Consider the following 16,770-nt stretch of genomic DNA (forward strand, 5'->3'; position numbering starts at 1 on the left):
GCTTAGTTGCTCCGTGGCATGTGGGATCTTCCCGGACCAGGGCTCGAACCCGTGTCCCCTGCCTTGGCAGGCGGATTCTCAACCATTGTGCCACCAGGGAAGTCCCTGCAAGCACTTTTAAAAATCAGTCTATAGAGAATTCCCTGGTGGCGCAGCCTGCCACTGCAGGGGACACAGGTTCGAGCCCTGGTCTGGGAAGATCCCACATGCCACGGAACAACTAAGCCTGTGCACCACAACTACTGAGCCTGTGCTCTAGAGCCCACGAGCCACAACTACTGAAGCCCTCATGCAGCAACGAAAACCCGACGCAGCCAAAAAAATAATATAAATAAATTTATAAAAAAACCAAAAAAATCCATTTATATCTCATTATATGTATTTAAAGGAATTATATCACCTAAAAAATTGAAGTATAATTGATTTACAATGATTTAGGTGTAATTATATCATTTTATTTAAATTAAGCTTTATCTTAATGAACCATATTACAACAGTGGTTTTCAACAAGGGCGATTTTTGATTTGACCTTCTAGAAGATATTTGGCAATGTCTGGAGACATTTTTGGTTGTCACACTGCAGGGAGTGCAACTGGAATCTAGTGGGTAGAGTCCACAGATGCTGTTAAACATCTTGTAAGGAACAAGACAGTCCTCTGCAACAGAGAATTATTCAGCTCAAAATGTTGCTAGTGCTGAGTTTGAGGAACTCTGCATTACAGCTATAACTACCATAAAATTTAGTTTGTAAAGTTCTTGCCAAGGAAAAGAAGGAGAGTTAGTTATATTTCAAAACACAACCTAAACTCAGATAGAAATTAACATAAATTGAAATCTGTGGAATCACATTCAGTATTTTAAATATAAATATGTATGTGTATAAATATCCCTGTTTTCTTCTGGCTACAAAAGTAATATAAGCTTGTGAAAGTTAAAAGACTGCAAAAGCATATAAATGGACAGTGAACATCCCCCCATCTTTTTTTTTTTAACCTATTCCCATTGAAGACCATTGGAAATCTAATTGAGTTATATTACTTCAGAATTTTAAATACATGTGTATACTGTTCTATAATTTGATTTTTTAAAGTTAATGCCTTTCTTTTCTCTTCCTGAAAAATTCAGTCCTAGAGCTGTTATGTGGGGCAGAGCAAGGTAGGCGTTCAGGACGGGTGGCCTGGCATGGGATGTCATGGCCCAAGCAGGGTGAGGAGGGCATCCATGTGTGTAGGCAGCCCAGTGTAAGGTGTCCGCAAAGGCCAAGTGGAATGAAAAACACAAAAAGCAAGGCCTGGTAGAGGGTTTTTAGCCCAGATGAGAGGGGGCACAGAAAGCAAGGAAGTGCTCAAAGGATGATGGGACATGTCAAAAGGACACAAAAGCTAGCTTAAAGGAGTCACAACTGAGATAATTTGAGCATCAAAGTAAGTGAAGTAAATAAAGTTAGTAACAGATTAAAACCCACTGAATAAAATAAGAAACTTTGCGACCATTATGAAATAATAAATAAATGAATAAAATGAAAGTTTGATGAGAAATGGAATATTTATAAGTCAATAAATAACCTCTCCACCAAAAAATATTAATTAAAAAGGGAAAAATGGTAACTTTACTGTGGAAAAGCCTGGAAGATGTCACCTTAATTAAATGATCAAAGTTAACATCATCAGTAGTGGGACAAATCAAAATTGCAAGCCACCTAATAAGATGCTGTGGTAGCCAGCTTCTCATCTCCTAGCATTCATGCCCTGGGGTAGACTTCATCCATGCTGAGTTTGGCCAACTTGTGTAATGGATAGCATATTATAGAAGTGATGGTATGTGACTTCTGATGCTTAGTCCCAAAAAATATTGCTTACTTTCGGAGAAGCCAGCTGCCGTGTTGTAAAGACACTCAAGAAGCCCTAGAGAGAGGGCCACATAGTGAGGAGATGTTGTTTTTGCCAACAGCCAGCACTAACTTGCCAGCCTTGTGAGTGAGCCATCATGCAAGCAAATTCTCCAGCCCCAGTCAAGCCTTCAGATGACTGCAGCCATTGCCAGCATCTTGCTTGAAATCTCATGAGAGAATCACCCAGCTAAGCTACTTCTTTACCCGATGCACAGAAACTATGCAAGAGAATGTTTATTGTTTTCAACTATTAAGTTTTGGAGTAATTTGTATGCAGCTATGGGCAACTAATATAGATGCAGTGAAAAGAACACAGCGTCACTTCTGTGATATTCCTGGCAGAGATGCACAACCTGAATCTAGTCCTAATAAGCAGAAAACAAACACTAATTGAGAGGCATTCTGCAAAATAACTGGCCTGCAATCTTCAATAGAGTCAAGGGCATAAAATTTAAAGACAGAAACTGTCCTGGAGTGAAGGAGACTAAGTAGAGACTTGACAACTTTACATGCAATTGTCCATTCTGAACTTGATTCTTTTGCCATAAGGGATACTATTGGTACAGCTGGCAAAGTTTGGAGACTGAGGATTAGATGATAGTAATGTGTCAATGTGAATATTTTTATTACCCACAGGATTCAGACAAAACTAAAGGCTTTTGTTCTGAAAGCTCACATAGCAAGCCAAAGCAAAAGTTCAAACAAATATCATGTAGTTATATAGTAGATATACTTTAGGAATTACACACTAAAGAATTCAGGGGTAATGAGACATCAGGTCAGCAATTGGTTACTCTCAAATGGTTAAAGAAAAAAAGTTTTTTGTACTGTATTTGCAACATTTCTACAAGTTTGAGATTGTTTAAACATTTTTTAAAATTATGTAAAAAGAAAACAATGTGTCATGGAATATGACCTCGCCTATAAAAATAGATCCGCCTGTCCTGTCCTTTTTTTTTTTTTTTTTTCTTTTTGCAGTACGCGGGCCTCTCACTGTTGTGGCCTCTCCCGTTGCGGAGCGCAGGCTCAGCGGCCATGGCTCACGGGCCCAGCCGCTCTGCGGCATGTGGGATCTTCCCTGACCGGGGCACGAACCTGTGTCCCCTGCATCGGCAGGCGGACTCTTCAACCACTGTGCCACCAGGGAAGCCCCACCTGTCCTTTTTTAAGGGATGTATGGTACCACCCCCCAAATTTTACCAATCTCTTATTGATGGCATTTAAATTGATTCCAGTTCCTTGCTATTATAAACATCCAGTTATCTGTTATTATAAACAATGTTAGTGAATATCCTCATAAACATGTTTGTGCCCTTGTTCTATTTTTGCCCAAGAATAAATTCCTAGAGTTGAATTTCTAAGCGAATGGATATGCATCCTTTAATCAGTTTAATCATAAGTCATTGTAGGAAGCCACATAAAATCTCCTTGAAAGAAAATGAAATCAATAATTTGGTCATTATTTTCATTTGTTTTTTCCCCCACTAGAAAGTAATCTCTATGAGTGGAAACTTTATCTGTCTTGATTATCACCATTCCCAACATTAAGATAGTCCTAGGCATTCAGTAAATATTTGTTGCAGCAACAGTAATAGCAAACATTTATTATGTGTCTGGTGTTGTTCTAAGGATATGAATTCATTTATTCCTTCTAACAAGCCTATGAGATAGGTGGTAGGATTATTTCCATTTTGCAGATGAGGAAGTTGAGGCAAAGAGAGGCTAAGTACTTGCCCAGTTTCACAGGGCTAGTCAGCGGTGGAGCCAGGAGTCCAGGAAGTTTTTCTTCAGTTTACAAGCTGTCAGCCTCAATGTTATAATGGTTCTTTCTTGTTGATAAATGAATCAGTAAGTGAATGGCCAATATATTTATTTGATTCTTTGATCAATTACAAATGTAAACTATCTTTTTGGGTTTTTTTCTTTTTTCAAATAAAAATGGAAAAGAATGGACTGCTCACTTTGTAAAAGCCAAATGAGTTTTATGGTCCTCCTTACTAGGCTCCTGGAATTAATATTTGTACAGGTATAAACTATACATCATTCTTACTAAGAATTTATTTATAATGTGTAAACAGAATATTTGCTTTGTATGACAAATAAAATAGTAAATCTGGGTCTGCAGCTTGAGTCTAGGAGGCAGAACCTTTATTACTCGTTTTTCAAACATCCTCTGCTCCCCATTTGGGCTCCTGTGCCCTGCACTTGGAATACACACTCTCCGTCTCTCACAGCGGAAACCCAACCACACTCAGGCTCTTGCTCAGAACCACCTCTTCCAGTGAAGACTGCTTTACCTTTCTCTTTTTTCTTACCCTCCTCTTGAAGATTGAAATGATCTTTCCTTCCTCAAAATTCCCTGAGTCCCTTTTATAGTACTCTCATGGGAATAGTACATTCTAAACTTACCTTATATTACTTGTGAGAAGATGAGGATCTCCCTTAATAGACTACATTCTCTTTTACTTTTATTCATTTTATAAAATTCCAAAATATATTATAATATTTTGTACAAAATATGAAATTAAGTGTGTTTTTTTGAATTATCTCAAGGAAATCTATGTTGAATTTTTTTATCCTAAACAAGAATACTAAGATTTGAATAATATATATATATATATACACACACACACATACATACACACACACATATATTCCACAATTATCAGTCATTGTAAAATAACAAATGAAATGATTAGACATGATTTTTTTCATATGATGATTTGTATTTTGTCTTTAGTTTACAAGGCATCAAGAACCAAAAAGCATAATTAGCTTTCATTTCTGTAAGACCTTTTGTTCTGTTCATGGCTGCAAGTAGCAACTTTGCTTTTACCCACAATTTCAGTTCCCTTTTCTTTTAGTGGGCGGTTCAGGGACATCAAAGGTAATAAAATCAATCAGAGGGATAAGTGGAATTTTTTTCAAAGACTAGTACTTAAGGATGTGTTCCTTTTAGAGAATTTTAATACTAAATTTGTTTTCAAGTGTTTGTGTAATAGCAAATCTCCCTGCCAACTAGAAGAAGGACTGTCCTTGAATCCTGTTCTGCATGAAATAATAAAATATAATCCCTTCTTCATATATATTTAAAGAAAAAGAAGAACTTCAGGGAATGTTAAGCCTTGTCATTTTACAGGATTATATTTTGTTGTAAACAAAAGCAATAGCATAGCCTTCAGACCAGTTGTTTCTCTTCCCCCATAAGTTCTTTCTTTTACCCACAGGATTCAGACAAAACTAAAGGCTTTTGTTCTGAAAGCTCACATAGCAAGCCAAAGAGAAAGTTCAAACAAGTATCATCAGTCTTTTAAAAATGTCATTGCTTGTGTAAATTAACTGTGGTTCTTGGTTGCTGGTGAGCCTCAAGCACCCTTGGATAGGTTGGATATTCAAGCATGTTTTATTTATATTTGGTGTAAGGTATGTTTCTTCTAGAAAGCAATGACCATGAACTCCTCTGACTTAAAGTTTAGGTCATGCTTTTTTGTTTGTTTTAGCTTAGTGTTTGTTTGATTTTTTGTTTGTTTTGCTTTGTTTAGATTAGCTTCAGTATCTTGTGATTTCCAGAGGATGATTTAGAGGCTAACTTATTATTGTAGAGCACTTCTAATGATCTTACTGATTTTTGCTTCTAACTGTTATTCATCTAGCCAATGGATTTATTTGTGATTCACCAAATCATGTTTATAATTACTGATTAAAATAGAACTTTAAGACATCTTTTCCTTTGAATGTATTTTTATATTGTGAATGATACATTTTAAAATAATACCTTGCTAAAATGTACATACTTGATACATAGTCTGAAATATATTCAGAACAAGAGTAAAGTCTAAACACAAATATTTTAAAATTTAGCCTAGTTGAGTCCTCTTGACAAAATGTTGAGATGTTGCATTAGTTCCGTATGGCCTGTCATTTATATTAATGTAAAGGTTTTGATCATATCCTTTGTATATAAAATTCATGTGGGAGCCAGCTGAGATTCTCCTTACTGCTTCTAATTGTATTGCATTGTAAGTCTCCAAACCTTATTCAGGAAAGAATATCTTTTGGGAGGCATGCCTTGTAAGTAAGGAATTATTACTTTGTATATTAGATGCAGGATTTTTTAGTAGGTGCTTACATTTCATATATTGTGTTAGCTATGGATTTTTGATTTGTTTTAAAGCAATTCTGAGAACTTCAGCAATTACTTCTGTGGTGATCATTCTTGGCAGAGGGTATCTTTCTTCTTGGATCTATAGCTCTGTGATGCATATATGTAAACATGCCTTTGTTCTCAAAGTCTTTTTCTATCTGATTACTGTTGTATCCAAGTGCTTTGTCTGTGCCTTAGTTTCTTTTTTTCCTTTTCTTGTGCCTTAGCCTATCATTTGTGTGAGTATCTTTGTTTACATTCAGCAGAGGTATTAAGTGCATTTTTGATAATAGAAGGGAGTGACATAGGAAGTAAGGAGAAGAAATCCGGAGCCTGGGGTGGTTGTGAGGTAAAAGGGGGAAAGAAGTAGAAGAGAAAAGGAGAGAATGGGTGTGAGGGAGGAGGAAAGAGGAAAAGGCAGAACAGGGGCTATGGGGTTTTTTGAAATCTTGGGGGCTGATCTTGGGGGAGGGAGATCAACAGACCAGCATTTTCACCAGGCTTGGGCTCAAGCTTGTGAAACTACTAATGTATTGAAGAACCTCAGCTGGGATTTGCTGAGCACAAATGCTGTAACGTGTTAGTCATCCATTATCTGCTTCTATTTTTGCAGGTTCTGAATGATGACTGACGCGGGTTTGTGTGATATCCCTCACAGTCCCTGTCATCCCCGAGTGATAAGGAACACTCACGTCTAGCCCCAGCACCAGGGCAGAAAGCAGCTCTGAAGGGAGGAGAGCTTCCGCTTGCGGACCTGACAAAAGTACCGCCTTCCCACGGGGTTCTGCCTGCGGCTCTTGATCCAGACACCTCGCAGCTCTCGCAGGCAGATGGTGTGTGGCCGTCGCCGGACGCCCGCCGCTCCCCGGCCATGAAGTAGCGGCTGCTGGCGGCGCCGCTGCCCGACCGCCGGCCCCAGCCCAGCGCTGCGCTGCCGGGTCCTCCCGGCGGGGCCGGAGCGGCGTGGCCATGGCTGGCTTTCGTAGCCTGCTAGTTCTCCTCCTTGTTTTTCAAAGCAGCTGTTTGGGTTTCAGAAGCCCACTTTCTGTCTTTAAGAGGTGGGTGTTTGTTTTTGTTTTTAAACAGGCGAAATGTTTGGATGGTTTCTGTGCATGCTCCTGAAAAATGTAATCACTTATGAACCGGAGTGTTGGAGAAATATACATGGTTGATTAACTTTGCTGAAATCACTTGGAATTTTAGCACAATAACTTCTTGTAAAAGTCCCCCTTGCAGAAAAAGCCCACTGTTTTGTAGCCAAGCTGCACTGGCTTTCAAAACTCCACTTAGAAGTTGTGATTTCCAATACTAATCACTCCCTCTTGGGGAGATATTTCAGAAACTACAGTATAGTCGTTTAGACTTGAATGCCTTCTTGTTTATAACAGCCCGAAGAATAAAATATAAAGGTAGGTAACTGGTGGGGAGAAGCAGATCATGGACTGTAATAGCTCACGAGAAAACATTGAGCTGTATACACACTCCTCATAATTACTATGTTAAATATTTATGCACCTGTACATTTGTAATTCACATCACAGTCTTCCCCCCACCCCCATAAAACTCCACCTCCTAGCAACATTACTGTTGGTTTTTTGTTGCTGACTAGTAATACTGGACATTCATAAAATAATCACTTACTGGCTTGTAGTTAATATTTCTGCCATTAGAGGATTGACAGGCCTGTGATAATTATAATTTATTTATACTGTACTTTCATTAACTAGAAACAAATGTATATTTGACAAATTTTTATTGAATTAAGTTTTAAATGTAGGTTGCTTTGATTATATTTTGCTCTCAAGTTGGGTATATATTGCTCTTGAACTACACAATGCAGTTCTGAGAATATTATAGAATGTTATGTGGTTATTACATCTTTTCATTAGGTCTAAATCAACAATCTTTAAAGTCATAGAATTCCTTTTTTTTTTTCCCTTTCTCACGTCCAGATGAGCATAAGATACCATTATGTTCAAGGATATTGAAATTGTCTTCTTTTTTCAGGTTTAAAGAAACTACCAGATCATTTTCTAATGAATGTCTTGGTACCACCAGACCAGTAATTCCTGTTGATTCATCAGATTTTGCATTGGATATTCGCATGCCTGGGGTTACTCCCAAACAGGTGAGAGGAATTCTTATTTCATTATTCACATGTTCTGTATACATTCTATAATTAAAGCAAAGAAACTGCATTTACAGCAGTAGTAACGTGTTTGAAAAGTAGGCATTTGCTTTCAAGACTCCTCAAATAGGGCTAGAATAATTGAATATTATAAAGAGGAGTACGTTTTTTAAGGTAAATCTTTCAGTTAAATTTCTTTCTAAAAAGTTTACCCATATTATTTGTGTTTTGAAATGTAACCTTGAAAATTTGTTTTGAAATTCTCAGTGAAGTAATAGCCTTCGAAATGCAGCATGTAAGTGTATATTAAAATATGAAAAATTATTCTAATAAAGGGAAATGATATTGAGCAGCTGCATCTAAGAGATTAGGTTGTTTAAATACCCTTCTATCGCAGCCACAAGTTGAGAAATAAAAGCATGTGTTTACTGCCAAGAATTCGAAAAATAAAACATTCCACACTTTTAAAAGTTTAAAAAAAACTGTTCATGCAGGTGGTTGATTGTGAGTTTTCTTTAGAGTGATTTGCTTGTCATGAGAGATATATTTTGAAGTAGTAGCAGAATTCATACCACCGTGACTTACACAGCATTTTGAGTAGAACTGGGTTGTTGCTGGGGCTTTCCCTATTTTAGGTATACACGAGAAGCTCAAACCCACCGCTGTCATGTGAGCAAGGTGTTTCATTAAGCATAAAAAGGCCAGAATTAATTATGCTTTTCAGCCAGGCAGTGCAGGGATTTATGTGCGTCATTAAAAGATAGTCTTCCTCTTTTGAAGCGCTGCAGAGACAGGGGAAGACCTGGGTGTTGTAGAGCTGCAGTGGCTGATGACTCATTGTTGCAGATAACATTCTATTTTTCTTTTCTTTCTTCTATTTTAAAGTACTGAGAAAATAAAGGTATTCTACGTATTGGGGAGAATTCTTTTGAAATTGACATTCGGAAGCTCTAAGAAAATACACGTGGTCTTTTTGAAGGACTAAGGATTGGCATGCATTTATTTGAATACAATACCCGTGTATGGTCTAAGTGTCTATAAATAACTACTGTTGTCAAATTGGCCCTCACCTCCTCACCCCTGCCCATCCACAAATGACCAGGCAAATTACTCTTCTGTGTGTTTAGTTATTAGTGTCCTGGCCTTTAATTTTATAAGGTCTTTATTTAGTACTTAGTAAAAAGAGATATAATGAGATTGGGAATAAGAGAGAACAGTGATAGTTGCTCACTTATGAAATGTGATTCTTCTTTCTCTTCTCACTTTTAAAAGTGATTTTTCCTGTATATTTGTTTAAAGTGGCATTATGTTACTTTTTAAAAATATTCATGGGACTTCCCTGGTGGTGCAGGGGGCCTGGGCTTGATCCCTGGTCAGGGAACTAGATCCCACATGCATGCCACAACTAAGAGTTTGCATGCCACAACTAAGGAGCCCACCTGTTGCAAGTAAGACCCGGCACAACCAAATAAATAAATATTTAAAAAAAAAATTCACTAATTAGTCTTTTTTTTTAATTTTTGTCTGTGTTGGGTCTTCATTTCTGTGAGAGGGCTTTCTCTAGTTATGGCAAGTGGGAGCCATTCTTCATCGCGGTGCACGGGCCTCTCACTATCGCGGTCTCTCCCGTTGCGGAGCACAGGCTCTAGACGTGCAGGCTCAGTAGTTGTGGCTCACGGGCCTAGCCGCTCCGCGGCACGTGGGATCTTCCCAGACCAGAGCTCGAACCTGTGTCCCCTGCATTAGCAGGTAGACTCTCAACCACTGCACCACGGGGGAAGCCCAAACTAATTAGTCTTTAAGCACTCTTCTCCTACAAAAATATCATTATTTTCTCAAATAATAGTTTGTTGTAGTTTGTTATTATTGTGTTTCTTCTTCTCATTATTTTACAGTAAAAACATTTAAATTATTTAATAATAATAATAGGTAACTGTTGGGGTGAACATTCTCAGAAAGAGTCCTAAAGGAATTGATTATAAAAGAATAAAAAGGAACTCTATTTTCGTAAAGTAAAATGTGTTAACTCATTTTTTTGTAATTAGCAAAATAACTCTGTGGAAAAAAGAACATATATTAACAAGTAAATTACAGCTTGTTATTTTGCACTAGCTGCATTCAGCTTTGCCTCGTGCAGTGGACATTTGCTGGTTGCCTTCCCAGAATACAGTTCCTCGTTGCTGCTTCTCTGAAACCATGTGGTTCCTGGAGCTGTCTACCCAGGATCCAGAGGTGGAGTACATAGAGTAGGATTAGGAAATCACTGCATTCCACTTCTGCTTCCACAGTGACTGGTTGAGAAGAAGGTGTGTGACCTAGACCAGTCCGATCAGATCTTTTGCTGGGAACGCATGTTTTTGTTGCATGTGAGCAAAGGGCATGTAGTCCTAGGGTCTGCTGAGTTCACGAGAGGAGCCATGTCTAGAACAAAACTAATACCATAGACAGCAATGCAAAGACTGAAAGAACAGAGGTTCTTGCTGACATTGCTACTTAGGCAGTTTTCCTTTATGTTAGCCTTTCTTGTTTCAACCAGACTAAGTTGGGTTTTCTCTGACTTGTAACAAGCTGCCTAACTGGGTAAGAGATTCCCTTGTTCTGTCTGGTCAGCTCAGAACTGGTTGTTGAATGTTTCTTCCACTTTCTATTGACCACATGCCACGAGTATTTACTGACTTGATCCGGCTGACATATAGGTCATATACCTAATAAACCTTCATGAGAAGTGGTAATTATACTCCTGTTGAGTGTACCCAGGAAGAGATGGATACAGAAACCCCAGAAACCCTTTCCTCCTAAACTCTGTGTTCTTAGTGAGGAAGATCCAGAACTGTGATAGTGTGAATACTTTTGGTGGAGAAAGTATTCTTTTCTTAAAATGCAGATGAAACTAAGTTTAATACAGATCCTTAAGAGAAAAGGAGCTAAGAAGGCAAAGAAAGAAAGAACAACTATTAGAGGACAAAAATAAACGATGGAAGGGAATAAGAACAGTTGGCCAAAAAACATGGAGAAACTGATAAAGAACAACAAAAAAAAAAAAGGAAGAAGAAATCAAGAATAACTATAATATGAAGACCAGAACATTTAAAAAATCATATAAGAAAATATCATATAAGGAAAGCATAGAAATAAGGAAGGGCCTTGAGAAGTTAAAATGTATTTTTTTTGATGGCAGAAGATCAAGAAGAGCAACAAAGGTTAAGGGAAGAAGGAACTGAGGACCCAGACCTTGAGTTGTTAATTGAAGCAGACCAAGTTAGTTAAAGAGATATATTCACTCAACAGATTTTTTTTTCATAAAGTAAATCTTAAGTTTTGGCAATAATGAATGATGCATCAGTGAATCTGATTTAAGTGTTTTCCTTGGGGAACTTGAGTTTGTTAGGTAGGCTTGGATAGCGAAACAAGCAGATGTAGAGTAGAGGTGGAAAGAACCTTAGCTATAATTCAGATAGTACAACTAACTAATTTTGTTGATGGAATACAGATCTAGATTGGTGTCTTACCAAAGAATATCCAATCATGTCAGACCTCTGAGACGCAGTCCATTCAGCCATACCATAGACTTCAAAGCAGCCTTTTAAAAAATTGCTCCCATTAAACCAGCTTCGGAGAGTCTAGGGAAAGTAGTTTATTATCTATTGCAATGTCAATTTTATATTCAAAGTGAGCTCACTCTTTGTCTTCTGACTTGAAATTTCAAAAAATAATTTCCATCCTCTTTAATAAATTTCTTGTTAATCGGTGTTTTTCGGGCTTTGGGAAGATTAGGGAGAAGAGTAAGCAGCTTTTAAGTAGCCTAGAATAGAGGTAAAGTAAGTAGAATCTGGTGTCTGATGGCACTGGCTTCAAATCCAGAGCCTTGAAGTGGTGATATTTTGAGACTCTTTCTTTTAACACTTTTTCTTCCTCATTTGATTTTCTTTCTAACCAAGGGCCCCTGTGGGTTTTTGCTGTCACCAGCTGTCATCTCAACAAACAAAATAATTTGATAAGCTGCCAGCTCATGGTCATTGTAAGGTGCTATCATCAATTTGATGTGTTAACTATCCCATGGGGGGTTGATTATAAAATAAAATAAATAAGACATAATTACAGTGAGTTGACATAAAGTATATTGTCTCAATATCAGCCAAATCTAGTGGGCTAGAATGTAGGTTTTGGAACCAGGCTGACAGCATTTTTGTCCCAGCTCTTGTAGTGTCAACTCAGGAATTTTCTTAACTAGCTGGTCCTGCTCCTTTATCTGTAGACAGAATAATAATAGTACGTACCGGGCTTCCCTGGTGGCGCCGTGGTTGAGAGTCCGCCTGCCGATGCAGGGGATGCGGGTTCATGCCCCGGTCCGGGAGGATCCCGCGTGCCGCGGAGCGGCTGGGCCCGTGAGCCACGGCCGCTGAGCCTATGCGTCCGGAGCCTGTGCTCCGCAACGGGAGAGGCCACAGCGGTGAGAGGCCCGTGTGCCTCAAAAAATAAAACATAAAAAATAAAAAATAATAGTACGTACCCAGGGTTCTTGTGAGGACTGAGCAAGGTAATACCAGTGGCATTGTTCAGTTGCCCTGTATGGGCTAAGTTCTTACAAAATATGAATTCATTGTTATTTTGTGTGTTGAGGGAAATGTGAAAGAACCTTAAGATGAGAAGGAAATTGCCAGCCCTTTACTTCCAGTAATTACTTCATGGAGAAGGTAAGACATCATAATAAGGAGAGGAAAGGTGGCCAATGAAGAAGAATAGGAAGTATGAACTGGGGTAAAAGAAACCTGGGGAAAGTAAGCAAGGAAGTAAATCTTTCAGTGTGCTTATTCTTAAGTAATTTCCATTAAAAATAGCCCTTACGATCAGAGAATGAACACTGAGGATGGATGTGTGTTCTTCTCAAAGTTCTTATATATCTTTTATGCCTAGAAAAGAAGTTATCAAAAGGAATTTCATAAGTATGATACCTTAATTTTTTTCTATATTTATTTGAAATCAGCCTAGATTTCCTCACTTTGCTGAGAACTTTGTACATTGACCTTATTAAAAAATTACTCTTACTCTTAAGCCCTTTCAAATCCTGTGTTTACATAGCATTTTATTTAATTGTTATTTGTGCCACATAGGTCCTCTGCAGTCTTGGTTTAAGGATTCACAAATGTAAACTAATTTGTAAAAAATACAATTTTACAAAAATTAAATATTTTCTCCTGAACCTAATAACTTGAAACCATGTAATAATTGAATTTCTTTCCATTAGGATGTGTTAGGCTGCCATTTTCTTCCCTTATTTTGGGAGTGATTTGAGAACTATGAAGGAATACACTGTTTCCTTTCTGAACCTCTTGCAAATTATGGTCTCATTCTTTATCTTTTGAAGAGTCACAGATCATGCTTTAAAATCAGAAAGTGGTCTTCCTCTGTGTTCCTAAGCACAAATGTCTATCACCAGGAATGAAAGAAAATAGAACAATTCTGAGTTTAAAGATCAGACAACCCAGAGCAACAAGTTGAAAAACTTGAAATTAGAGCCTTAAGTTGTCACTTGTTTTAAAATAATGGTGAAAGAATGTAGTTGTTGAAATAAAACCAGAATGAACAAAATACTCCCTACAAAATTTTCTCAAGAGCTTCCCTCGATGTTTCCCTTTGCTTTTTTCTCCCCAATGAAGAACCATTAGAAAATGTTTACTAATATATTTTAACTTTTTCATTTTCTAACAGAAGAAGGGAGAAAGTCTGCTTACCTCCACAAGGCATGTACAACCACATAATGAGAACCCAGCTTTCACAGTCTTTTCTTACTGCACTAGTTTAAGAAATCAGTTTTAAAACATCAAGCTATTATCATAGCATCACTTATAAACACCATTTCCTCAGGATATATGCTTATCAAAGAGGTAATACACAAGGTAAATGCAGAATTGTGGTGGTGCTTTCATTTATGTTCAGAATGCTGATTAAACCTTTTCATGTAAAGTCACTTAGTTATACAGAAGTTTGCCTTATGGCTGATTTGGGGGATACATGGGCTTTCTGTAGTTGTGGCAAGCGGGGTCTACTCTTTGCTGCGGTGTGTGGGCTTCTCACTGCGGTGGCCTCTTCTGTTGTGGAGCACGGGCTCCAGGCACGTGGGCCTCAGCAGTTGCGGCACGCAGGCTCAGCAGTTGTGGCTCGCGGGCTCTATAGAGCACAAGCTCAGTAGTTGTGGCGCACAGGCTTAGTTGCTCTGCAGCATGTGGGATCTTCCCGGACCAAGGATTGAACCCTTGTCCCCTGCACTGGCAGGCAGACTCCCAACCACTGTGCCACCAGGGAAGTCCCAAATCTATATATTTTTAATTCAATCATTATGGGGAAAAAAAAAAGTGTCCCTAGTTAGTGTTTAAAATTCAGGACAAAATTAGAAAGGAGCCCAGAAAAGTGAGGCTTTACTGGAATAATTTTCAGTTCTTCGGGGTTTGCAATTTACTTGTCTCTGCTCTAGTTATTAGTATGTAATAATATTTGCATTTTTTAAAAATAAAAACTCTTTTTTCTTTTGGACACAAAAATTAAAGGAAGGGAGACACCCCACACTTCCATTTCTCCATTTCTCCTCACAGGCCAGCTTGACTTTCTGCTTAAGCCTCATTGCACAAAAGGAGAAAATTAACCTCAGCCGTCTGGGCACCAGCCGTAGGTTATCTGTTATACTCATTGTAGAGAATGGATCCGAGCTCTTCCTAAAGCAGCTGGGTGATTGCTGGGAAATGCCAGTCCCCACCTGACTCCAGAGCTTGAACTTGCAACCCCCCATGGATTCCCTGACCACCTCTGTGTGATTAGCAATCAGTTCCTTCTTACCTTCTCTAGTCCTCTGGCCTGTCTGCCCCTACACCTCTTCTGATCCAATCTGTACACTTGAACAAACATGGCTAATGGGATTTGACTGTGAGAAGCCGTCTGGAAAATATTAAGAATTGTGAGGCCAAGAGTGTGAAAGACAGGAGTGGTGGCTCCAGTAGCAAGTCCTACACCAGTGCGTTTCTGTTGCAGGAAAAAATAGACTATGAGTGAAAACTGGTTCCATTAAGTCGTTGTCTTAAAATGAACATGACTTATGGCTTTTAGTGTTTCTTTTTCCTCTGTTCTTATTTTTTTTCCCTTTCTGAAAAAATAGAAGGAGGATGGTGATCTTGTTATTGAAGAAGGGAAATCAAGAAATATCCAAATTCTGGACTAGTATTTGCTTTTTATTTAGGAAGACTTAGGCAAAGTGTATAAAATTCCAAGATTTGGAAAAAGAGCAACAAAGGAGATTAAAATGCTATACCCTTTCCCCTCCCCAAACTGAGGACGTAATATTATCTATTTTACCAATGGAGAAGCTAATAGCAAAGAGAATTTTGTGATTATTAGAAAGGACGGTTACCAGGCCCTTTTTTGTTTACTTAGCTGCGTCACATTAAATTGTTTTTTCCACTTTCTCTTTTGAATGTTCAGGATTGGTATCATTTAGGATGCTACATGTCAAATTCTTAAGTTGTATTTATTTGTATAATTCACCCCTTGTTTTAACAGCAAGGCTCAACTAGACAAATAAATAGAATACAAAAATGTTAAATGGATCTTGTAAATGGCAAATTAAAGTTTCATGTAGCTCATTGCTAATTGTTAAGTTTAAATTATGATGCTTCACCTTTATTTTTACTAAAACCTATTTAATGTCCACTTAGGGAACATATGGTTGAACTATTAACAACGTTTGCCACTGTGAGAATAATCTAAACGTGTCATATATCTGAGTTCAGAGCTGCAAATATACATTGACCATTTTTTCCTTTCTTTATTAAAAAGGAGAAATAAAAAGGAGACTTTTATTTTCAATTAATGTTTGATATTTTTGAATTAACATGATACCTAAAGAGGATATTAGAAAAAGTAACTACAGTGTAAGAGACCCCCTTATGATCACCTGTTTTCTCAATAAGATTTAGAGTCCTTTTTGTTTTCTTTTTTTCTGGTAAATTTTTTAAAGGAGAAAACATTTATGCAGTGCTCATTATGTCATGCTACTGTATTAGGCACTTTACAAGCACTGGCTCATTAATTCTCATAAAAACTTTGTGTTCAAGGTACTATCATTCCAATTTTTTTGTATGAGAAATTGAAACTAAGGGAGATTAAATAAGCTATAAATCCATAGCCAAATAGCCAGTAAATTGAAGAACAAGGATTTAAATACAGATTTATTTGAATCTGAGATGCATGCTTATTTCATAATTCTGTGCTGCCAATCTATTAATGGCCTATGTGTTTCCCAGAAAATGTTACTATTATAGACACTTTTTTTATTACACATATATTATAAAATAAAAGCTTCCTTTAGTTAAAAAGACAAAATATAAATTACTGGCTCCATCCTAAATTGTTCAATAACTTTTTTTTTTTTTTTTGCGGTACGCTGGCCTCTCACTGTTGTGGCCTCTCCCGTTGTGGAGCACAGGCTCCGGACGCGCAGGCTCAGCGGCCATGGCTCACGGGCCCAGTCGCTCCGCGGCATGTGGGATCCTCCCAGACCAGGGCACGAACCCGTGTCCCCTGCATCGGCAGGCGGACTCCCAACCACTGCACCACCAG

General features: G+C 38.0%; 1 protein-coding gene across 17 annotated transcripts in view; it reads left to right on the top strand.

Annotated features, from left to right (window-relative positions):
- PAM (peptidylglycine alpha-amidating monooxygenase) overlaps positions 1-16,770 on the top strand; it is a 280,435-nt gene that overhangs the window by 122,132 nt on the left and 141,533 nt on the right. For all 17 annotated transcript variants that reach the window (XM_067731349.1, XM_067731350.1, XM_067731348.1 and 14 more), the window contains 2 exons: positions 6,649-7,093; positions 8,043-8,163. In XM_067731349.1, the coding sequence (XP_067587450.1) occupies positions 7,005-7,093; positions 8,043-8,163 (210 nt within the window). In that variant the 5' untranslated portion in view covers positions 6,649-7,004. The remainder of the gene's footprint in view (positions 1-6,648; positions 7,094-8,042; positions 8,164-16,770) is intronic.

This window comes from Pseudorca crassidens, chromosome 3, assembly GCF_039906515.1.
Source record: "Pseudorca crassidens isolate mPseCra1 chromosome 3, mPseCra1.hap1, whole genome shotgun sequence".
NCBI lineage: Eukaryota > Metazoa > Chordata > Mammalia > Artiodactyla > Delphinidae > Pseudorca > Pseudorca crassidens.